Below are 26225 nucleotides of genomic sequence, written 5' to 3'. Positions count from 1 at the left end.
ATGGCACTTAAATGCAATTCATCTGTCAACTTTATTGTCATTGCACAAAGTACAAGTACAGACAGACAAACAATGGGTAATAATTAAATGTTTATTTTTGCATTTATGCATTTAAAAATTTAAAATATTAAATATTAAAATATTAAATACAAAAAAGGAAACTTAGTTCATTTTAAGAGACCCATGAGTCTTATTTTCTCTTGCATAATTAATATTGCACTTTAATTAAGCAAAAACATATTTTATCCGATAACTCGATTAATCGATGGCATTTTTGGTAGAATACTCGATTACTAAAATATTCGATAGCTATAGCCCTACTCAGAACATACAAGGCCAGACACACCACCACAGAGAAATATAAACATTTTAGGACTTAGACACTGCTCAGTGTCAGCCTTTAAAAGCAGGGATGCATGAAACATCAGCAGATTCCAAAAATTACGTACATGTAATTAGAATAAGTTACATTTTAAAATACTCATAATCAGACAGTTACTTTTTTATTGATTGGTATGTGATACATATTATTCACATAAAAGCAATATTTTATTTAGAATTCACTGTTTCTCCCTAATTCCATTTTTCAATATAAATCTTCCTTTCTAAAATAGCCTTCCTCTTATATGCAGTCAGAAAGTCTTCACACAAATAACAGTCACTAGTCAGGTGGCAACACAGCATTTGACACCTGGATTTACAAAAATCATTTTAGGTTTAAGAAGTCTTCTTCATACTTGGCATTACATCCATCCTTTGCTATAAATCCTCTTGTTATCAGAGTTGAAACAGCTGATAAAAATCTTCACAATAAATGTGTAAATAAGTACAGTACAATAATCACAATAATAATTTATCAGTTGTTTGGACTTGTTTTGATGCCACCCTATTACAGCAATGGATACATTACGTAGCTAATGCTAAATGTATCCAAATTTGTTCAAGAAGCAAACTCATTTACATCTTGGCTGACCTGAGAGTGAATAGATTTTCAACAAATGTTCATTTTTGGGTGAAATATTTCATAAATGTCAATCTTTTAATACGTTGCATTTAAAACGTGATAGAAAAATACTTTAGAAAGATACTTTACACTGACCACTCACCTTAAATTTACTTTATTAAAATTTACCAAAAATGTAAGCATTCATATGATTAGAAATCTAAGCCATACGAGAGTCAAACTCACCTAAAAACAGCTGCTGTTAAATGGATTCACGTTCTCTTTAAATGAGCATTAATTTTGTTTAGAAATATGAAAGGTGCACTTTAGGGTAATTTCCCTAAAGTAAAATTGCACAAAATGCTTGTGAACAGAAGAAATGACTTGGATCTGTGCCATCGCAGTGACAGGAGAGTGCTTCGTGTCATTCATTATTCACAACATCAGCATCACAAGCCTTTTAATATTGTGCCACTCTAGCCAAGCAGCTCCGAGACGACACACCATCGTCCCTTTGCCCTTTAATCTGCATGCTCAAACATCTTCCTTTTAAAAAAAGCTGGAGATGCTATGCCCTCAAAACATGCCCTCCGTCCAGCTGAGCCCCTCTAAACACATGCATACTGTAAAGAGGTTAGTTACAGCCACTGGCAGGACACTAGACCCAATAAACTGAATGTAATAACGTTTGCATTCATTTGTATTGGAATCACTTGCATGATTGTGTAATTCAGTCAATGTTTAATTTGACATTTATGAGGACTGACTCTGCAATTATTGCAATGTTTGGGGAGGCAAATCAATTTCACTTCTTTAAATTTCTGTGCAATTAGCACATTTGTCCCAGCTACGTGATTTTTTACTCGTCAAACATTATTGTCGCATGAGGAGGTCATGCATTTCTCACAGTCCGACACCTGACCATGTTAAATAATTCACAATGCTTGTATTCCTTTCCTCCATTGTTACAGATGGGACCGTGCAATATACAGGGCACCGAGCGCATGCTCTTTTGTTGAAGTCACAAGTACTACAATCCTCCCCTGAGAGACATAGTTTCATATTTAAATAGGCTGCCGTCAGCATGCCTGAAACATTTGCATGCATTTCCTTATATCCCCCACTCTGCATAAACTCACCTCCTGTGTGTGTGCTCCAAACCTAAATTTATATGGTTTTAACAACATTTAATTTGACATAAGGCATAATTTTAGTATGCCTTAAGAAAGCTTAACAACAACAAATATCGTCACCATCAAGGCCATTATTAGTAGTAGTATGATTCTGGCATTGTTCAGGAGACTCAGTGAAAAAAAAAAAAAGGTGACAAATATATATTGCCAGTCTCTGTTTATTTTCAAGCCAATTGATTCTTCACTGGCAACATTTCCTTTCTAATGGATTAAATGTCTTTACTGTTCCTGCTCACTCTCGCTGTTAAGGAGGAATGGCAAAGGTTTTTGTGCCAACTCTTGAGGGAATATCTGCAGGACAGAACAAAGTTATCTCTGGCATGACACTGGGACTGCAAATTCAGCAGCGCCCCATTTTCAGCTGCAGGTCTAAGGCTCGCTATTCTCCCCACCCACTATGTTTCTGTCAGGCTGGGGCATTCCTGGAGCAACCAGCCCATGACGAGATGACCTAAATGAGGAAACTGTGCTTACTAATGTGTCGGAAAGATCTAAATAGTACTTTTTACATTCTGATTTAACACAGAAATCAGCTATATTGAAGGTACAGTTCTGCCTTTCTCTCCTTTAAAAAATCCATTCCACGGGGTGCTTTCTCATGACTTCTCTACACCACCTTTGCCCCAGCTTTTCAAAGGGTAATAAGGCTAAAAGGTGACGAGCCCACGGTCTTTGTACCCTGCCAGGAACATGTATTAGCATACAAAAAGAGGTGAGTTAGCTGCCTGCTACATTTCTAAAGGAATGGAGGAAAAAAGTTGGACTTAGGAGGGGGTCAAAACCCTGCTGTCACCCCAAGGTTTGTTGACACAACCTCCAAGCTAACCCAGGGATCACAGTGTTGAACCCAGAGGAGCCGAAAGCAATAATTGCTTTATTAAAGCAAGTGAGAAGCTGCAAGCCCAAAGGGAACGCTTTTTCTCAGTTTACCGCTCTATCAAATATATGCATATGCCTTTCCATGCTAGCTAATTAGCATTTTTGAAAATGGTCATGGGAAGTGTTCAGTGTCAGGTTGGAAAGGGGGAAGTGAATCTAAAAGAGGAAAAGGTGTTTACTCGGATAGTGAGACACAGTGTTCAATGAATTTCCATTTTACCTGCAAATGCTAATGGAGTCAATGGAGAGGTTGGAAATAACAATGCTTGCAGTTTGTTCTTTTTCAAGGTGCACTCACTAATTTTTCTCCTAATCAAAAAAAAAATGCTTTATGATATATATTATATTATTATAGTACATGGGATGGCAGGTCAATCTGACAAAGTCAGTGCTTAACCTACCCAACAACTGAACCAAATTTTAAACAAATTAGTGTGGAGGCGGCCCATAAAGGGATAACCAAAATTCTATCATTTACTCACCCTAAGGCACTTTTACACAGGTGCTCTGTGCCTTCTCAAAATTCATTGTAAAGCAGCAATGCTGCATCAAAACCAGACTAAATGAAGCCTGCTCAGACCCACATCAGCACCTAGGAATCAAATTAAACAGTTGTAACTGCATTTAAGACAAATCTCTGAGCAGCATTAAACTACCTGTCTAAAGAAGCACTTTTCAGAAAAACGTCTGTGCCACAGTTCAGTCTAAATTTAGCCATACCTCTCATGTCACTCCAAACTTCTATGACTTACTTTCTTCTAAGGAACATAAAAGGAGACATTTTTGTTATCCATCCACTTCAGATAGCCTAAACCATCAAATGAGAGAGCACCATAAATCAAGCTTCCTACCGTCTTCTGAAAGATCTCCAACAGCCAGCTCAGGAGAGGTATTTAAAATTTGGCCAATTCGTCTTGACATGGACAGCAGAATCCCTGAAAACGTTTGAGAGCTCAGTCCCCGTCTAAGCGGTGGAGTCTCGTTACGCATTTCACTCCCCGGTTCAGACGTAGATCTTAAAAAAGGGGCTGAGCTACGAGATAACCAGTCCCTCTGAAGATTAGCATGCTCCAGGAGGACACCGCGGCTGGTGACCCTCTGAGGGTCCGGGAGACTGTGGACCCTGGAGATAGGAGGATTGGACGGATGCGTACTGCTGCTGCTTCTGGACCATGTCAAGCTCTGTGTGTGCATGTTCCATCCAGCCAGGTTCCTTCTGTCATGCGTGTCCAATGGCTCCTCGGGAACTGAAACTGAACGGTGCTTTAGCCAAGGCCTGCTGAGGAGACGCCAGGGACGAGTGCTCTCCCTGCCAGACGAACAGCGTGATGGATTCCTGTTTGACCCTGTTTGCTCCTCCGGTGCGGCCTTCCATGGTAAACTCATGGTTGATGAGGGGAGAAAAGCTAAAAAGCTTAACAATATCCAGAAGCAGGAAGCCAAAAATCTAATTTAGTCCGTTTCAAATGCAACCAATTGCATCAAAGTCTCATCTCGATGAGCTAGGCTCGATCTAACAGAGTTATCCGAACATAATATTCTAAATTTGATGCCTGACATAGCGGATACCACCATCCCTGAGATCTCCGTGTAGAAACATGCCGAGCAAATGTCTCTCAGTGAGCGAGCAAGACATCCACTGGTGAGCCGCCACTTCCTGGTTGCTGCTTGGCTTTCTGGGAGGAAATAAGTGTCAGATATATGTGTGCGTAGAAACACTTTGCCTCACTATCCAATCAGAGCATGTGCTGCCCATTTAGTGGCCCCACTCTGTGGTTAGCACAACACAGACCGTTTCATGAAAGTAAAATCAGAAGAAGAAAAAAAATGCCCTGACTTCAGAGAATCTGGTACGTCAGTGTCAAGTGCAGGAAATGTACCTCATTCGGCTTCTGTAGAGCTCCAAGTATAAATTCATGTTAGTGATAAAAATAAGCACTTTAAAAATAATAGCAAATGTAAAATGCGAAAAAAATAGAAATGTTCCATTGAATTAGAGAGAAACTGAAGTGTAACCTCAAGGGATTTCCCTGCAAAATGTTATGCAATAGAGGGGAAAAACAGAACAAATATGGAAGTTTCATATTCTGGATAACAAAACAGTTACCGGTAGTTCTGACTGGTATAATATTAGAAGTGATATGGAGTATAACAGCATAGAGATTTTTATCACTGCTCTCAATCTAAATAAACCTGCTGTTGTCTGTATCATTACAGTTTATTTATACAGTGAAGACTATTCGGTGTTATTTTACAGCTGAATAGATTATTCAGTTTCTGTAGTAATTCTGTACTGAAATAGGCCTATTACTGTTAGACCTATACCTAAAAAACTTAAAGTACTGTTAATTTAATTTGTAACTTGTTATGGTTTTTGTTTGTGCTATTGCTCATTTAATTGTTGTCTTTTTAGTTTTGTAGGACAGAGGTTTAAGCACCAGGAGGAATGGGACGTGGTCAATGGGAAACAGTCCTGACACCACAGCTCAGCAATCTTGTATATGTTCATGATGAATCACAGCCGTGATATATGAAGATCAAAAGTATTGTACAAAAGGAGACACGGTTACAATGGATGTCAGTTTGATCTTGATTACAAGAATAGTTTGATAATCATATCCTTTTTTAACATTTGCGGTCAATAGCATGTCGGTGCAACATCAGTAAACCCACATCTGTGCAAAAGCCAAATGAACTCAAGAGCAACCAATGAACCAATGAGAAAGTTAAAGAAGAAAATTCCTTTCGAGTCAGATCCTTTCAATGCTGATAACCAAAATGGTTTTCAAAGCGACAAGGTTTTTAAAGTGAATCAGAAACATTATCATGTTTTCATTCTCATACATTTAAATAAGAAAGCCACTGTAAAAACTGTATGTCCTTTGGTGACGTTAAAAAGAAACATGCAGTGGGTCAGCAGGACTCTGTCATATGACAGATTTTGAGTTTGGGCAGTACATTTCGCTGGAAGTCGCTTTGGATAAAAGCTTCCGATAAATGTATATGTTAAGAAACTGAGCCCACTTGGCTATATATATATATATATATATATATATATATATATATATATATATATATATATATATCTCCTAGAGGGCTCAGTTTATATATATATATATATATATATATATATATATAAAACACCGAACACAGCGCGCAAGTAACCAACTAATCTGTTAAGCTTTTACGAGTCTTGTGTTTGGATGCTTTAATGGTTTAAATCGACAAGCGGTAAGGCTTAAAAACACATGAATCAACTGAGGCAAAAAGGCGGAAAATTTTGTTGAACTCTAAACAGTTTACTTTTACGTCATTGCTATGAACTTCGACTCACTCAGGGTCTTGTACATATTTTTAAACTAGGCTAGATGAATATATAGCCTAGTATATATTTTTAAACTAGGCTAGATGAAGTTAAAACATTGAGACACAGATATTAAGCATAAAATAGAAACTCATTATATATTGAGGTGGTGTTGAAAAATTGGATGAAAAATTTACAAGCAAGTCAAATTGCGTTTGTTACCTTTTACTACATTTCAAGGGCCTTGATTATAGTAAATTCTTTTTACTACCTTTTACTACAGCACGGACACCCTGAAATAACACAGCTGCAACTTTCAGTTGCAATTTTAACAATGTGTTAAAATTAAATACCGGAATACCTAAGATTAATGAATTTTCTGAAGAATTTTTCATTGGCAGTTTATGTTAACTAATGAATTAATTAATGTTAACTAATGAAGCCTTAATGTAAAGAGTGAATGAACAATAAAGAATCAAAACACTAAATCACATATTATATCATATTAAAACAATATCTAAAGCATGTTGTTGTCCAGATTAAAATGTAAAAAAAAGTTTGAAAAGAAACAGCCTATTAAGTCTAAATATTTAAGTGTTTGGTGCTGTGATGAACACCATAGCAAATCCACAAATCTGAATTGCTAATTAAATATGTTTTAGAAATTAGCAGCTGCTTTAGGTATGGGGTTTTCAGAGTAACGGCTGCATTTTCTAAAGCTGAGTGCCATCTGCTGTCAGAGAGTGAAGGTGCTTTCATTCAGCACGTCTCACATGTATAGTTTAAAGTTTGGACACAACAGATAAAGTAACGTTCACACTACATCCGACATCCATGAGCTTCTATTATTATGGCATGTTTTGAAATTGGTGAAGCAATTTCCTGCCTTTTGACGCTCTGCGACAGTCCAGTATGGACAGCAGCAATTAGCACCCTGTTACAGCCATCAAACAGGCTCTGTGCCTGGAGGCAGCGCATGAAAGCAATCATTAAACACCAGTATCCCTCTCCACCACTACGAGCGTGAGATTCAGATAAACCTCATTATCAATGCCACAATCTGATCTGAAAAAGAGCAAAGGTCATGTTTCCTTTCAGTGTTTCTGTAATTATTCTACAAAGCACATAAGGTTCGCCATGTAGGCCATTATGACTGCTTAAAAGAAGTGCTAATGCAGGGCTACTAACATTTGTTGAGATTACTCAAAGCTTGTTGTCCTCTCCTCTCTCTCTTTAAAATCTGTGATAAGCCATCACCTTAAAAAAAATATTCAAAAAAGAATTCAAAATTCCCCCAACCTCTGCAGCAAAGGAGGACACATTGTCTACACACCACAGAAAGTAATGACACAAGGCGCCCTTCTACACCTACCTCCACTTTGGAGTGATTTTTTAGCTCTACTATTTAGTGCAGGATGAAACCATTAGGGACAGGGCATGCACACACACCTCTCTCCAAAAAATAGCATTAGGCCCTAAAAATCGGTCAGAAGAGTATCACAAGAGAGCAGAGGGGACAAAAGGTAATTAAAAAAATAAAATAAAAACCTTGTACAACCAAAGCACATGAAAGTTACATCAGCAGTTACTGATGGTAATGATAACAAAAATCATGAATCATATTATGAAGGCCTAGAGTCATAAAAACAAAAGCATGATCTAAGAGGTAATTTTAGTTACTACTACAAAAAAAAAAAAAAAACTGCATGAAAAAGCACTTTACAATAATAATGAAATCCATGATGCTTCAAACTGTTGCATAATTACATTGTGAATATCCGATGGAATGCCCAGCCTGAGCTCCTGACAAAATCTCAACAGTATAGTAAACACACAGATGAATTCTATCATGCATATTTTTCTCTCAGCCAGGACAGACCCCCTAGAAACACAGAAGAGTGTATTTTTAACCCACACATAGGTTAGTGCTCTTGCTTTGGCTCTTAAGTAGGGGAATTCCTGCCTTAACCAGACATCGCTCCAATGTGGAGGCTGAAAACAATTCTTTCCATCTCCTCCGTACAGCAGGCCCACAGGGGGTTAGGCATCTACAACAGCATGAACATTAAGTTGCTTTCAAACAATGTTAAAAGTGAGGAATCTAAGAAATATCTGCTTTGACCTGGAACCCCAAACAAATGAAGCAAATCATAAAAAATGACCCTCATGTGATTACAGAGCAGAGGACATGTAAAAGGCTTAGTTTACCCAATAACAAAACCAATAACAAAATACTCAATTACTCCTCATCGAGTATCTCCAAACTTGCCTGAATTTCTTCTGTGCGTCACAATTGAGGTGTTTTTGAAACATCTTAGTGTTTTTGTCTATTGAGAGTGAGGAGTCACGTGCCGATTTGGGTTGATTTGGGAGGGGTCTGAGCCGGTCGGCCCTGATGGCAGGATACGCTATCGGTTGCCAGGGGCAATGCCTTCAGAACTTCACAGAGGCGCGACTAAAAATTTCAGAGCGCTTTCATTTTTGCGCATTTATTTTGTCGGCGGAACAGATCGAGACGGATCTACGAATTCGCGAAAGAAAAGGAAGTAAAGCAATGCAAAAACATAAGGCAAAAGAAAGGGGACCTTACAGGAACAAGCTCACACCAAGCGCAAAACAGCGGTGTTTGGAGAAGCTCTCAGGCATCCGAAATATCGACCCATACGAGCTCCCTGCAGCAGCACAGAGACCTGAACAATTTACCTCAGTGCACACATATGGACATTGGGAATTATATCGTTTACGATGTAAGTCACTTTGCATTCACACTGTTAATGGCTTTAATCTAACCCGGACATTTACATCTCGCAATCACACATTTAACTACCCTAGCTAACCCAGAACTGGTTTGTCCACTTTGCAGTCCCCAACAAAAAAAACCTGGTACAGTATGTGTCACTGGGTTAAAATCAAATTATAACTAAACATATACAGCTTTAGCCTACATCAAAACATGTTGGAAACGTTCGTATATATGGAAGCATATGGGTAGCATTATTCAATTTGGGATGTAATATGCAAAATGACAATGTAATATGTAAAATGGCAATGCATTTCTGTATTTACATTTACATTTTTCAATACGTCTGTGCAACGTTTGGTGCAAAATGAAAATGAAAATTAAATTACATAATTTTCATTTGCCATTTACTACACCAGTTTTAATATGTAAATTGAATATTAATTTTAACGCTTTATAAGTTGCAAAATTAAAATGAAAATGTATTACAGAAAAGATTAGATATGTCTAACATGTTAAAGCAAAAACTGTGGCAAAATGATCATTTAAATGCTATTTTTCTTAATTGCATTAACACTCACAGTCAAGACACTTACGATTGCATTTTCATTCGGTGTCCCGCAATGAATGTAGCAAAACTCAATGTGCACATTGAAAATGCATTCCGAGCCGATCACGTGTCCCCGCCTTCGCGCCACGTCAATCATTGTGTGAACAAGGCGGGGCTTACAGAAGGTCAGAGACTCAAGTCTCAAGAAGAGGATTCAATCAAGTGAGACAACATGGACAAGACAGTTGGTCCGTGTATGTTTTGATCATTTCGGTTTATGGCTTCAATATTTCATTCGGACTTGTGGGCGGAGCTGAAACGCTGCTTTCATCTGATTGGTCGAATCGGATCGGTTTTCATCTGACAGCCTTCAGCTCGGTCTTGTCATTCTTTCAGGCAAAATAAGAGTCAGTGCGAGTGAAGCACTGTAATGTCTGAAACTACGCTCACTGTTAATTAGCATAATATTTGAATCAGATGTAGCTGGGCAAATTCGTGCTGCTGAGACCTGCAAATTATTTCTAGGTTGTAGTATTGTATGAATATTGTCCCACTGATAAATACAGTGCAAATAGTTCTGTCCCTTTGGATAACAGTGAAGTGGAAATTAAAATCAATAATAGACTGAACAGTTCCATGTCTGTAACATTTACCACTCTCATCTCTTAAATCATAAGGCACTAGGTATGTGTGTGTGTGACATTAATAAATAATTGTAAAAATGAATATAGTTAAATTTCTAAATAAAAATAGTAAAATTAGCTCTATGCTGCTCAGTGCTCCTGTAGCCTACACCAGAGCGCCCTCTCGCGGCTGTAGACGGTAATGTTTTCTCTTGGTCTTGAATAAATGTGACATATAGTCCAGTGCGACTTATATATGTTTTTTTCCTCGTCATGACGTATTTTTGGACTGATGCAACTTATACCGAAAAATACAGTTAACATTATTATTATTATTATTTATTATGAGACTAATTGACACAGACTAGAACTTAAATGTTTCACCCAATTCAGCTCATATCTTTAGACTCGTCCGACTCGTGTTGCTTGTATAACTGGCCAGACTTACCTTCCCAAAAAATCCTATTTAATTTTATTTCATAAATTTAACTATATTTATTTCCACTTTACTGTTATCCAAAGGGACAGAACTATTTGCACTGTTTTTATCAGTGGGACAATATTCATACAATACTACAACCTAGAAATAATTTGCAGGTCTCAGCAGCACGAATTATGTGCCCAGCTACATCTGATTCAAATATTATGCTAATTAACAGTGAGTGTAGTTTCAGACATTTCAGCTGAAGACTGTCAGATGAAAAACGATCCGATTCGACCAATCAGATGAAAGCAGCGTTTCAGCTCCGCCCACAAGTCCGAATGAAATATTGAAGCCATAAACCGAAATGATCAAAACATACACGGACCAACTGTCTTGTCCATGTTGTCTCACTTGATTGAATCCTCTTCTTGAGACTTGAGTCTCTGACCTTCTGTAAGCCCCGCCTTTTTCACACAATGATTGACGTGGCGCGAGGGCGGGGACACGTGATCGGCTCGGAATGCATTTTCAATGTGCACATTGAGTTTTGCTACATTCATTGCGGGACACCGAATGAAAATGCAATCGTAAGTGTCTTGACTGTGAGTGTTAATGCAATTAAGAAAAATAGCATTTAAATGATCATTTTGCCACAGTTTTTGCTTTAACATGTTAGACATATCTAATCGTTTCTGTAATACATTTTCATTTTAATTTTGCAACTTATAAAGCGTTAAAATTAATATTCATTTTACATATTAAAACTGGTGTAGTACATGGCAAATGAAAATTATGTAATTTAATTTTCATTTTCATTTTGCACCAAACGTTGCACAGACGTATTGAAAAATGTAAATGTAAATACAGAAATGCATTGCCATTTTACATATTACATTGTCATTTTGCATATTACATCCCACATTGAATAATGCTACCCATATGCTTCCATACGTATACATTGAACATCTCGTTACAATCTAGTGTTTAAGAAATTACTTTGTCATTTTGGTCAAGAAGCGCATACTATATGCAATGTAATTACAATACACTAAAACGTATGTGAATAAACTTACTTTGGCCAGTACAACACTGTTTTCATCACCTGCTGTAGATGGACCCAGCCACAGCAGAAAGCCTCGTAACTTTCAAAGACTTGTGGCTTTTAAACTCCTGCATTGTGTAGTAACTTAAACCAAAAACAATATAATTCCCAATGTCAATACGTGTGCATGGAGGTAAATGGTCCAGGTCTCTGTGCCGCTTGAGAGCTTCTCCAAATACCACTGTTTTGCGCTTGGTGTAACCTAAAAAAAACTGTATTCCATTGTTCTTATGTTTTCCATATGTATCGTGTGAGGTACTGCAGTAGTTTTTAACGCAGCAGTAAGTTCCAGGTAGTGTTGTCGCGGTACCAAAATTTCAGTATTCGGTACTGATACCAGTGAAAATCCACGGTTCTCGGTACCAATTTCGGTACCAAAGCAAAACACAATATGCTAATAAAAAATAAAAAACACACTTTTTATCACTAAAAATAAAACCAATGCCATTCTTTATACTTATTTAAAATTGTGATTTAAGTTTTTTTTTTTTTTTTTTACAAGTAATACAATTATGAAAAACAGTTAACAAGTTTCACCCAAATTTTATTTGTCTTTTAATGAAATTTGAACACATTCTACGGACACAGCTCTCTACGGACACCTCTGCAATTGAATTGCCATTGGCCATTAAATATTTTAGTTTACTCGCCAGACTGATATATAATTAGAACTTTAGTAATTAGAAGTAAACTTGATAACCATGTTTAAATGCATATTAGTCAATTTAACTGAACATTTTAACTGGAATGGTGGTGGTGTTTTTTTATGTCATTCAGTGATTCTGTAAAAAAAAAAATACTGGTGAGAAAAAAAATACTGATAAGATAATACTGATACGAATTCTAATAAGAAGAACTATAAAAACACACTAAAGATTACTAAGGATTAATTAGCTGCTGGATTCATGAATATTAATCAGGTATTGTGCATTCGCTCAAACTGATTTGCTGAAATCAAAACGAACGATAATAGGTGAGCGCCAGCCAATGAGATTGCACATTAACTCAACACACTAATGTTAAAGGAAAACCCAGCTATTCTTAAAAGCTGAAGATTTCCATCGATATGCCACTATTTTGACAGGAAAATACAACCAAGGATAGTTTAAATGTAGTGCGTCAAAATTCTCTCTCTCTCTGTCTCTGCGTGTGTGTGAGAGAAAGCGAAAGCGATCTGTGCGCCTTCACACTAGTGGTAAACACAGGTGCGCTGTGCATCCATTGAGATGAACTGAATCACACAGATCACCTGACTGAGAGTGAAACTTTAAAGCGCTCAGTCAGAGAGTGTCCGGCGAGTGAACATATATCTGAGCTAAACTTATACTTATCTTCCAACTCATAAAATGGCGAGTAAAATCTGAGAATTTATTAGCCATTGGCTAATATTAGACATCATTTAGTCGCCAGAAGGAAGATTTAGTCGCATATGCGAGTGATGTACTCGCAATGTAGAGGGTTGCTATGTAGTAAACAAACCCGCACGTCTCTGCCATTCATTAATTCACACAGAGACATGCAGAACATGCGATTTGAGATTCTGTCCGCGTCTTCTGCTTCGCGGTAATCATAGAGCTGTATGCGTCAAGAACCGGGTTTGAACGGGACCTCGGTACTACAGGTACTTAAAGAAACCTGGTACCGTCACATTTTAATTTTTTTAGTAACGACTTGGTACCGAAGTACCGGGTCTTTTGACAACACTACTTCCAGGCATGGTAAAACAGTGCAGAATTGCGAGAACCTCCTCTTAACAACACATGTAAACAATCCTGTTTCGCCGCCGGTATCCTTCCAACATGGCGGAGACCGTGATATCGAGGGAGGGGCTTTGTGCTATGACGACAACTTCTCATTCTCAATACAGTAACAGTTAATGGACCTCAATCTCTTTAAAAAAAAAAAAAAAAAAAAATTAGTATTATATATATATTTGCCGTTCATACAAGCTTGGAACAACACTAGGCTGAGCAAATAGGATGCTGCAGGAATAACAAATTTGTTAGCCAAAATCCGGAAACAAGTTAGCATTTTTGCACTTTTGGTTCCATCATCCTGAAGCCTATGGGTTAATTTTTTTTGAATGAGATTTGGTTAAATAAGGTCTGTGGTTAACAATCAATTCTTTCATTTTATTCTGACATATGAGATGAAGTGGATGAACTTGGCAATCCGCATTCTGGATTTTGACGTTTGCTTGTACGGTGGCTCTGAACGGTCAAAACACTTAAGATGCTTGCTACAGATAAGAAAAAAAAAAAGATACAAATTTTTAATGACAAATGAATATTTCGAAGGCACCGTGTAAACATGATTGATAAAACACAAGGACGCATTTATTTTTTAACATGCAGAAATTTCAGATGAAATTTTCAGACTCAGTGCGCAATGACCTTTAGGCGTCAAAATTCACAACTGGTGTTAATTTATTAAAATGATCATGATAAACATAAGATTATTGTTATGTTATTTTCAGTGATAATCCCCCACCCCAAATAAAAAACAATGGAAAAGAAAATGAACTTCTTGGTTGTCCTGCATAAACCCATCATCACTGCAGCACTTTCGATCTTACGAGGAATAGCCCTTCACATATGAGAGCTAAGAGGACAAATGATGCAGCCCTTTTAGAGCATAACTGCTGTCCTATTGTTTGTGCCTCAAAGGACTCTTTAAGATGGGAAAAGGATGTCAAAAAAAAAAAGAGCTCGACTTCACCTGCCTCACTGTATGCGTCCAGTCCAGCTGAACCATTTTCTAAAGCCGTTCATTGCAAAGCCCTGATAAGAGTAACAGACTGAGTGGAAACACAAGACTAAAGGTCTTGTGCAAAATAGATGAGATAGCCCACAAAACTTGGAAAGACATTTCACTGTGATGCACACATGCACAAACAAGACTGACAATGCATTTTAAAAGATGTACACAAATAGATAATGTTGAAAGCAAAGTGAACGGCAAACAAACACGCCCTGTACACATACCTTCAATGTCTTAATGATGCAGACGTCTATTTATTGATGCGTCACATCAATGGGACTTATCTCAGACTGAGATAGGCATCTGAAATCTTTTATAAAGTAGCCTAACCGCATAGCTTTTTCAGTTGTGGTACTGTTGCTGTACATTAGCATGGTAAGACTCTGGATGCTTCCCACAGCAGACTTCGGTCATTCAGACTCAGAGAAGCCTGCATCGCCTGACCCCATTTAGCCATTCTCGATCAACGAATCAAACGGGGCTACCAGAGTTGCCCAATATCCTTAGGGTCTGCAAACCTGCAAAGTGCATGAAAACGCACAAAGGGAAGTCTGATTTTCGTTGGACTTTCGTGCTCTGCTTTCTTTTGGCAGTTCGTACAGCATTGCTAAGCAGTGAAGTGTGATTGTGATTTTTACCAGTCAATTGCAGAGCAAACAGCGCACAACCCAAACCTCTACATCAACAAGACACTCCATAACAACAGTCACGCTGAAACACGCAATTTCAAGATTCAAATGTAAGACCTGACCGTCATATCAGACAGAATTTGCTGGCACCCACATTAGAGATAATGTCTGTAATGGCTTACTATTAAAGTGAAGGAACAGTGCTTTTCAGCTGGTTTTGATTTCTGACCCAGATTTATCTCTGAATAAAATTGGCAACCTAAACAAAGGGCCAAAATCAACCATCAAAATAATGAATATTAACTATGAACTGAACTGCCAAAAAAATAGGCAAAATTAACATAACATGGGCTGAATAAAAACAAAAAGGTTATTTTAATAAGGCTTATACACCAACAAGTAGGCCTAGCCTATAGTACAATTTCTTTCAAAAACAGAAACTTTAAACAACCCCAAACATTTGAATTGTTGAATTGAAAATTACATAAACAATACATATAAATTCACATTCTTTCTTGGAAAAGAAACCAACAAAACAACTTTAGAAAATTACCAGCAGTAGGGCTTGGATAAACGATTATTTTTTAAACGATGAATCTAAAGATAATTTTTTCAATGCATCGATTAATCTAACGATTAATTTTTCATTTTCGATTATCTCCCCATTAATTGACTACTAACAATTTATACATGTTGATTTACATATCTGAATGAAAAAAAACATGAATTCCTTAACATTGCAATATATGTTTATTGCTCTTAAAATTACAAAATAAAAGACTGACTAAGAATGCATTACTTTGCACTTGTATAGAGATAGCATTCAATAAAACCTTGAAGCCTTGAAAACACATTGCTTAATGAAACAAGCTTCCTGAACACATAGGGCCTAGCTTACTGAAAAAAAGTAATATTCTTCTTTCAGATAAAAATAACAACAACTTGATGTCTAGCATTCAATAAAAAAGGTCACCCAAAATACTTGTTTAGAGCAATTGAAAGAATACAGTAACCAATGTAAACTTGAGGGTTTAAAGCTAATACAGAGTGCTTTTCCAAAAAAAAAAAATATATATATATATATATTAACAGTGGGAGCCAGCAGCCTGTCATGGAGAAAAAAAAAATCTCTGAATGCTCCACGTGAAACTTTGGCGTTCCGCCCTTTATCTATCGTGTCTAATGATTTTGGTTAATATGCACGAGGGAGAGAGAGAGAGAGAGAGAGAGAGAGAGAGAGAGAGCGCAAGACAGCGCTTGTGTAGTTTGAAGACTGTGAGTGCGCGCGCAGCCGGGGCTCTCTCTCGTACACGCCCTGTACAAATAAGGCTTTGACAGCCGCCAAAAAAAAGATCAATGCAGAAAAACCCCTGGATTGGTTATATAACGTTGGACAGAATGTTGATCCGGCCATCGCGTATATTTAGCGCACATAAGGTAAACGTTTTGCAAACGTTTTTTAGAGAAATAAAAACAGGTCGACGAATCGATGCGCATATTTTGCGTCAACGTATTTTTTGCGTTGACGTCATCGATGACCTCGACGTGTTGTCCCAGCCCTAACCAGCAGTGTTTTAGCGTTACATAAAAAGCAATTTCACAAATCTGAAATGTTTATTTTAACATCAATATACACAAAAATCATTATAATAATAAAGCCACTGTTTAAAAACTCTTTCCTCAACTTAGTAATATATATTAACCTTAATCTTAACATCAGGAACATCCAACAAGTACACTAATATACCTGAAACTAGAGGTGGACAATTACTTATTTTTGTTATTTTAATTTATCTTTCTTATTAAAAATAAAGAACAACAAACAATATGACTAATACAATACAACAAAATATACAAATGAAATAAACAGTGCTTTAATTTTCAGGCAGGCCTACATTAGATACATTTTACAGTAGCATTCAAGTAAGAAACAATATAGAAACCGAATAATCAAATTACTAAAAACTAAAACACTGCATGAGCTCCACCTGAATTTTGTATACTTAGAGTAAAGAGCAGTAAGAGATTTTCTCTTATTCTTTTGTTTGACAGACAGCTGTTTACTGCGTTAGGATGCTGGGATCCAAATCTGATTTCCTTTCTAACTGTTGCTGTAATGTGAAAAAAAGGAGATATTTTTCACTACTGCATTGCAGTAGTAGGATTTTTTTTTCAGCAATGATAATCAGTAGGAAATATTCAACCAAGGACAAAAGGATTGCTTGGTATAATGCCACTGCTGTTATCAAGCCCACTACAAAACAGCAACTACACCTACCAACCGCCAATCTTCCAAAGGAAGACATACAAGAGAGTGCAAACGAACACACACAGCTGGTGTCAACCAATCAAACGCTAGCTCTGCTAAAGGGAGGGGCCTTGTTATGTATCATGATGTCATTCAGTCCCTAATGCTTTCCTCAAACAAGCCAGCTAAAGTGAAGCATTGTGTTTGACAGACATTGCGTTATATGTGCTAAATGGACTGAGCAAACCATTCAATGAACTCCTAGTACACCGGAGCTCGACAATACATGCTCCAAATTTATTGCAACAAAGATGTTGAAATTGCTACAAGCTCAATGTTTATGCACAATAAGGCTTTGCTAATTAAATGCAGTTATCTTAAGTGTACCGACAAATCCAAACAGTAAAGAACAAACTAACATTAAAGTGCTGTTGTTGGTGAAAACTAAATGCTGAGGGCTCTGGTTCCTGTGAGAGCATATCGAATAACCTTGGCGTCACATGAGTCTCTACCAGTAACATGAGATTGTGGAAGTCCGACTGCAGCATGGCTTTTATTATCCTTTTTATTCAGGCATTTTTGCTCTGAGTGTTCATGGTGAATCAGAGCAGACAGGTGGAAAATTATCATTCAGGCTTTTACAAGCAAGCAAACGGCAACCAAATATGAGCAGTCATCAACTACAGCAGTGCTGAATGTAAAAAAAAAAAAAAAAAAAACAAGAACCTGAAGGTTTATCTTGGATCCGTCTGCCTTGTCTTTCTCATGTTCCTCCATCCCTTATCGTTTTCCTTTGGATACCTTGCTCATTTTCTTCCTTGTATCTGCCAACCATGCGTATCTTTATCAATGGCAGGTGTACCATACAGGCCAGAGAAGATACACTTCCCTCTTGACAGCTTGACCCAGATGAGTGGATGCTTTATTGATGCATTTTTCAGTCGACCTGCTCACCCGTAATGAATAGCATCGATCAAAGGGCTGTGATAAATCACATGAGTTACATTAACTCAGGGCAAGAGAGCATTTAATTAATAGAATGTGCTGCTCAGAGGATACAGCCCAACCTTAAGCAACTTCTAATGAATTATCACCGAATACACAGCTACACTGGATAAATACAATTTGAGGAATGTTATAATTGGATTTGGCTTCTTATGGGCACAGATGAGTCTCACTGCAACCATAGAAAATCAAAGGCACCAAATCCTCTGTGCATTTCTTATGCAGAGTCATGAGCTGGTTAACAAGAGGATGTTGTTTAACCTTAAGGGTGTTATTACAATCAAACCAATTAAGCCAATCAATTCTGACAATCCATGAGTCCTATGGGGGAAGTAACACTCCTATATCAGACTTTAAAAGAGCAGGCAGGAAGCACATGCCACCGGTCTGCTGACACGCTCTAATCAATAGCCCAGAGTGGCAGGAATTCTTTCATGAGATCTCTTGCATGTGGAATTAATGTCCAGCCTTGAGAACGCAAGCTGCAAAGGGAATCTGGGTATTGAAAAAGACATTCCCAAGTCATTTATAAAGAGAAAAATGAAAGCAAAGTTCAGTTGCATACATAAAAATTAGCTCATTTTAACTGAAAATAAAAATAATAAAAAGCTAATTTTGTATCATCCTGAAGGGGTTCATTTTGAGATTATGACCACCTTACTGTACATTATCCTGCTTAATTCATGACAACTTACCAAGTAAATAAATTAAAATGAAATATTGATCTGAAATGACCTTATTTTGTGAGAAGAGACCACAAAGCGATACAAAAAAAATATTAAACTACCACAACTAGCAGTCATTATAGAACCCTATTTGACCACTGAATGCTGTGACTTACACACAAGTAATCCAGAAAGTCATGTAGAAATACAAAAAAATACATGGAATTAAAAAGTTCTTCACCACCATGATATATTGCAAGAGGAGGAGCAAAATATTCATCCAAGAATGATCAGGCACGGGCCTGAAAACAGGAAAGGGGGCTTCCTGTGTTTTCAGGTAACGCCTGGAATCCCAGGGCATTGTCTTCCAGTCTCCATGAGTGAAAGGAAAGGGTGGAGAACTGACAGATACCTGCCTTTGTCTCCTGGAAAACACCAGACCCCTCCAAGAGGCTCAAAACATACACAAACTAAAGCATCAATCCTAAAAAATTATTCATTCATTTATTCAGATGACCTGCCCAGAACTAATATTTAAGGAGACAAAGGCACCTTTGAGCCAGCCTTGTAAAAGGAAGCAAAGCAGGCGGCCTGGTGCATCAGAGCCGAGCATGTGAAACTCTTGTGACTACAGTGAACTCAATTCAGGACTCTCCAAATAAGGGGCTTTTCAAATTGAACGTTCAGCACTGCAGGCAACTCACTAACACACTGGTGTGAAGGGCACTGGGCACTGCGTCGAGCTTGATGAGGAACTCGACTAGGCAGCATGTGTTCCACTCAATTCATCACTCTTTGTGACAGAAATCACTGGAAAACTGTCATCATCCCAGTTGGTTTCTAGAAGAAGTGGTATAAGATAGTCTCCTCATTTTCAACCTTTAATAAGCTTAAAAATGAGAGTCTATGTAAATGACAAAGTGAGAATCCACAATCCACATTAAACAGGGCCTAATCCTTATCTATAAGGTGCTTAATAGACTGAAAATCAGGGATTAATGGAGAGGCAAGTCAAGGACACATTTAGTCATTTAAACCTAATTGAATCTGATTTTGTCATTGAATTTTAGTCCTTGGATGTAGAAACTCAAGACAACAATATTAGACATAACTCTCATAAAAAAATGAATATTTGTTTATTTAAATGATGTTTAAGGAGAAAGACGTCACTTTTTTAATAATGAAGTTTTTGTCACCATTGCTGAACAAGCTTATGTGAAGTGACATTCATTCAGCCAAGTATAGTGAGCCAATACTCAGAATTCGTGCTCTGCATTTAACCCAAAGTGCACACACACAGCAGTGAACACACACCCGGAGCAATGAGCAGCCATTAATGCAGCGGCACCCAGGGAGCATTTGGGGTTCAGTGCCTTGCTCAAGGGCAACTCAGTCGTGGTATTGCCAGCCCGAGATTCGAACCCACAACCCTAGGATTAAGAGTCAAACTCTTTAACCACTGGGCCACGAATTCCAATGATTAGGCATTATACACAACGTCAACAACAAATAGGGTATATTATTTAAAAACAAAAGCATTTAAGCTCAAGCAGAGCAAATGTAAAAAATGAAGCCGACCGTGCCATTAACAGTACAGAATGTGCATTCACTGTCAGATAAGCTCTCTTCTCGGCTCACTCGGAGTACATCTGTGCTTATCTGCAGTCGTGAATGCAGTGATGGACAGCTGACATTCCTCAGTGGTGTCTGGATTTCATGTTATTTCTCATTGAGGTGGTGATATTATGAAAACTCAGCTTCTCTGATGTATTTGTTCAAAAGTAATTCCATTTTGTAAAATCATTTTTTATAAAAAAGTATTTCCAAACTTCACCAGGCAGACAAGGACATTCGGTGATATTTAATATTGAATATAATCAACTTGTTAACATGCTCCACAGCGCCACCCAGTACATTTATTTATAACCCACATTTACGGCTAGCATAGCAACACATGGTTGAATTTGATTAGTGTTTTTATTTTTCAAATATCGAATAATCAAATTAACTTGCTAAAACTTAGCAGCTCTGCTCTCTGATTGAAAGTCCAAACGGAAATGTTTTGTAACCGCTGCTGAAAAGAACAGCCGTGGCCAAAACAAGTCCATGAATAGACAAGTTGGCATGGAAAACATTATTCTTAACAGATTCATAAGGGAAGTGAGTGGTAGAGAAGCCGGCCAGCATCCTTATTGAGCTATTTTGGCTCTGGAATGCCACGATGAATGCACTGGAATTTTGGAATCCAGTCCACTGAGGTCATTCTCGGAACGGTCTGCTTACATCATAGTCCCGGCCCTGTCTGCTGACAGCTACAATGAACGAACGAACGGCTCACGTTGGGTGGAGGGGAGGTGGCGCATATGGGAGCACATCCTGAGCCGTCCACCGCTAACACAATCCCACCATTCACTCCCACCCCTCCCCACCCTCTCCCAGCGTCCTCTACAAGATTAAACACATCTAAGCAGCAACTTCACAAACATCCAACAGCATTCACTTTCATCCACCATGGCAGAACCGTTCCGTACCTTTCCATTTCAATATGAGGGGCATGATGTAAGAAGCTTTGTGGATGTAGGAGAACTTTTTGAACCAGCAGGCCCAAACAGATGCCAAATCTGACAGGGCTACCTACACACCCGCCAATCCCGAGCTTTGTGTAAACGACTGGAGGAAGTGCATTATACATTTCCAAAATTTATCTTAGAGAACTCCAGGCAACAACAAATCCAAAGTGCACAGAAAAGGCTGCCTAATGCAATTCAAACTTCCATTTGAAGCACACAAACATCATTTACACAGAACACAAATGGCCCTTGAATAAGCCTGTGGGAGGCACATCAACTATAACAGAATAGTTATGTTATTAATTTCCCCAGACATATATAAACAGAAAAAAAAAGACTTTCTAGAAATAACAAGTCACTTAATGAACACCACCAAAAACTAAAGACCCTGCTCCGCTGATTATTTTAAAACCGTGATTCATTACCAGTCTGTCTGAGGAAGTGATGTTTGACATGAGCATGTAGTGGTCATTTAATTATGGGTGATATGACATCCATGAGGCCAGCTTTAATGTGAGAGGTCTGACTGCTCTCTGACTGTCAGTATGACTAATTTCTGTCTCACTGTTACAACCAGTGGGAACAAGTTAAAGACAAATACCAAAGAATCAAAAATTATGTCATAGGGTGTTGGACAGCACATGAACAGAGAAAACATGAATTCTTCACAGATTACAACACATCATCTGGATTTGAACTTTTTCCCAGTGCAGGCCTGGAAAATAAGATTAAACTGCGCTGTATTTCAAAACAAAGGGATATTTCACCCAAAATGAGAATTGCGTCATAGTTTACCCATCCTCATGTCATTCCCGAAACCGAATGACTTTATTTGTTCCCTGGAACACAAAAGGAGTTATTCGGAAGACAGTGATGGTCACTGATTCCCAAACACTATAAAAAGCATCATAAAGGTTGTCCGTACGACTATATCCCAAGCCTTGTTCAATCAAAAAAACGTTGACTATTCATTGATTGTTCTTTATTCATTATATCCAGTGAGTTCACTCAATGAATCAGTCTGATTCAACATCTGGACTTATTTTGTGAATTTGATTACTATTTCGAGATCGTCTCAAAAGAATGATGTTCGAACAAATCAGGAATTGCTACTTGTTAAAGAGAGCTATGGAGCATGTCAAGATTATCCATCATATGATTTCAGAAAACTTGGTAATAATCTTCTTATACATTTATATTGTTTTTTTTGTCCGTTTTTTGAAGCTTGAAAACTTTAGTCCCCATTAATAATTTTTTTCACATGCTCCACAGAAGAAAACATCATGGGTTTGGAATGAAATAAGGGGGATCGTAAATTATGACACTTTTTAATTTTAGGGGAAGTTTATCTATATTAGAATTTTTTTGAATTTTGATTTTAGTTGGTTCAGCTCAGAATTAGTGGGGATGGAAAATGAGAGTCAGTGACAGTGGGTGGACAGACCTGGATGTCCTGTCTTTCATGTGAAGTCCCTGGTTTCGACTTACATCCTTAAATAAGAAGACAACAGGCTGCCGTGACAACAGCCCCTGGCAACTGGTCTATAGGGTGCACACAGCCTTAAAGAAGCCTTCTTTAACCATAAATCTGGAAAAACAATCAGTAACCATGGCGTACTACTATGTCTTGTAATTCAGAATTAAAATAGTGCATGTGTATTTACAAACCCTTATTAAAACTCAAATTTAAACCAACGCAAGAACAGATTTTTTATTGTTTGGTCAACAATATAAACCTTTGTCTATCCCCTATTGCACCTGTCTCCTATTACAACTGCTCTAGGAGACATTAAACATCCACAACCATATCAACATTCAAACCTATTATGTGTAACCAGGATTTTCCCACACAGCCCCTTCCCTTAACCACAAATCGTAATACACACATTGGAATCTATCATATATTCATCCAATTGTTTCTTTACAAATTACACTACAGTTAAAACAATCACACTAAAGGCACAAATTCATTGTACCATCACAACACAAACTACATAATGTATGAAGATATACAATTTAACCTAGTGTCTTTTCAAGTTGAAAACTGATAGTTTAAGTCACAAACAGGAAGGAAAAAGGACCCAACATTTTTCTATTAGAGCTGTGGTACTATGGCAAGCCACATTAATATTTAGTCCACACAACTAACTTAAGCAGCTATTTTAATACTAATCATAATAATTTTTTAATTACTAGTAGATAAGCCAACAATGACTGTGATCTGTTGACCATAGTAACTATTTCCATAGATCTGTTGGTTCATATATCAACTGTTAAACTCCAGTAGTATATGCTAACCGTTACTCAAAAACTTGAATATATACTAGTCATGATTTGATTATTCAAAAGAAACTAATACTAAAATAATTTCTGAATAACTGGAAAAGGGAACTAGCAACAATTAGTATACATTTGAGTTGCGTTGAAAAGTACTATTATATATTATATATATATTATATATATTATTAAATATATATATATATATATATATATATATATATATATTATATAACATTCAAGTGCTTGTTGACTAACTTAAATACTAGTCACTCCTGAAATAAGTACTAGCACATTATGAACACTTTTGTTTAGATCCTTTTTACTGGGGCACAAGAAACAGTAAATTACCTCTGTGCCCCACCAAAAAGATACAAATTATAAATCTATATATTAACTTGAAAATAAATTTTCCTGATAATATATCAGCATGTTGTTTTCTCCCAGCACTTTAGAATCAGTTTAGCACTGTTTTGATCGAATTTTATAGAATACTTATTTTATAATTAAACAAATGGAGTGCTGGCTGATGTAGACATTTACCTACTACCCACTCTATCTTCTATGGTTTGTCACCGATGAAGCACTTTATTATGTGTGCGGTTTGACTCTGTGCTGCTGGTAAAGACAAGTTCTATAAATATATCCATAAACAATATATATATATAAAAAAAAAGGTATCACAGAGCCTGAATTGAAATGCTAGAAATAACCCCAAATAAGAAACCGCCTAAAGGTTAAAACGGCTTGCCATAAAGAGTCCTGTCGACAATTCTTCGGTAAACATGCGAATCTGAATTCCCTTCGGTATTAAAGGGTGATATTAAATAAAACCCTAAATCATTTGGTTATTTAATGTATTTAAGCTCAGAATTAAATGTAAAGCACCTCTCTGTGATTTATATCACCGAGGCGTTAAGGTGAACACATCTGAAGCCAGCGCGGCCACTGAATATCACTTACCGTAGACCCGCACCCATCCCTGCTGCTGGCAAAACGAGTCCATCAAAATCCCATCGACCACTGGGTCTAAAGAAATCCTGCCTCCCTGAATCGAGCCCACGTCGCCAGCGGTTACTGAATCCGTTTCCATGCTCGATACACCTCCACGGTAACGTCCAGGTAAAGACTCCAGTCCGGTGGATTTCAACGCGCGTGGCAGGAGATCCTCAGTCACAATGTTTCCGCTTGTTTGTGTTGGTTTAATATCCGTCCATATAGATAAAAATAGTTTAAATAAACCCGAATAAACTAGCGACAGTAGTACGACAATGTTCAAACTAAACGTTTGGAGTTTCCCATATTTGTCTTCGTTTCACAGTTGGAATATATCAATTATGTACGCACGATTCTAGTCTATGTTTACATTACAGAGCACTGTAGCCACGCAGTCGGCAAAAACACAATAAAATAAGGAAATACGGATAAATAAAAAGAGAAGCTTTTATAGTGTAAACACTTATAAAACCTAAAACATACGAAAGTGCAAAGTTTAGATCACCCTTTTCTTAAGACAGAATCAGCAGCCAAAAGTAAAAACAGAAGCAACAAGCAGCAGTTCTTGAAGTTATATCCGGATGGACCGCTGTTTCTTGAGTGTGTCCATGAATGAATCCAGGCGTCGGTTTTCCTGGATCGACGGCAGGAGTTTACTGCATTGTGTTTGCGTCAGTAATCACCAAATTAACAGCAAGTACCGGTTTATTGTTCTGTCGTCCACTTTACGCGTGAGTCGTTGTTTGGGACTCCCTCCCTTCTTCCCGGTCCTGTGGTGAGGACAGACAGCCCTTTTCACACTTCCAAATCCAAACCGCTTTTCCAGCTCAATCACATGTCATTGCCAGCCTGTGCGCTGGGATTCAGGGAAAACTAGACGATGACCGAGTGACTCGATCAACACGAATTTATGTTTTAAACCGCTTCAGACATCAATTAAAATTCATTATTTTTTTTAGAAATATTATTTATTTGTTACATTTTAAATAAGGACGAATTGAGATAGCATCGATCGATATTGTAAGACAGATATTAAATGATTATCGAGTCTTTGAGACATCTGCTGGTTAACCTCGTGCAGTAATGTCATAATGTATTTAAGTTGATTTGACATTAATAGGCGTTGTATTTTGTTCTTGAATAACACGTTTTGTAGACATTAGACTGACTTAAGACAAATTTGCGATACTGAGAAATAATTTTGCTAACCACGAAATGCGGCCTCTGTCTCCATCTAGTGTTTATAAAGCGCACCACAAGAACATCAGCCAACAGCTCTGCTAAAAAAAAATTGTCTGACACAGTAATTTTTTTCTT

General features: G+C 37.5%; 1 protein-coding gene across 2 annotated transcripts in view; it reads right to left on the bottom strand.

The window, feature by feature from the left end:
- Positions 1 to 25775, bottom strand: part of LOC113074567 (ras/Rap GTPase-activating protein SynGAP-like) — a 41515-nt gene extending 15740 nt beyond the window's left edge. Inside the window, exon 1 of one of the 2 annotated variants that reach the window (XM_026247426.1) lies at positions 24876 to 25775. In XM_026247426.1, coding sequence (XP_026103211.1) covers positions 24876 to 25005 — 130 coding nt within the window. In that variant the 5' untranslated portion in view covers positions 25006 to 25775. Of the gene's footprint in view, positions 1 to 3866; positions 5946 to 24875 lie in introns of those variants that run through there. The other variant, XM_026247424.1, reaches the window with a different exon arrangement.
- Between the last annotated feature and the right edge of the window lie 450 nt (positions 25776 to 26225).

Source organism: Carassius auratus, unplaced genomic scaffold, assembly GCF_003368295.1.
Source record: "Carassius auratus strain Wakin unplaced genomic scaffold, ASM336829v1 scaf_tig00015152, whole genome shotgun sequence".
Lineage (NCBI taxonomy): Eukaryota > Metazoa > Chordata > Actinopteri > Cypriniformes > Cyprinidae > Carassius > Carassius auratus.
The sequence above is the reverse complement of the archived record's forward strand: the minus strand, read 5'-3'. Positions and strand labels throughout refer to the sequence as shown.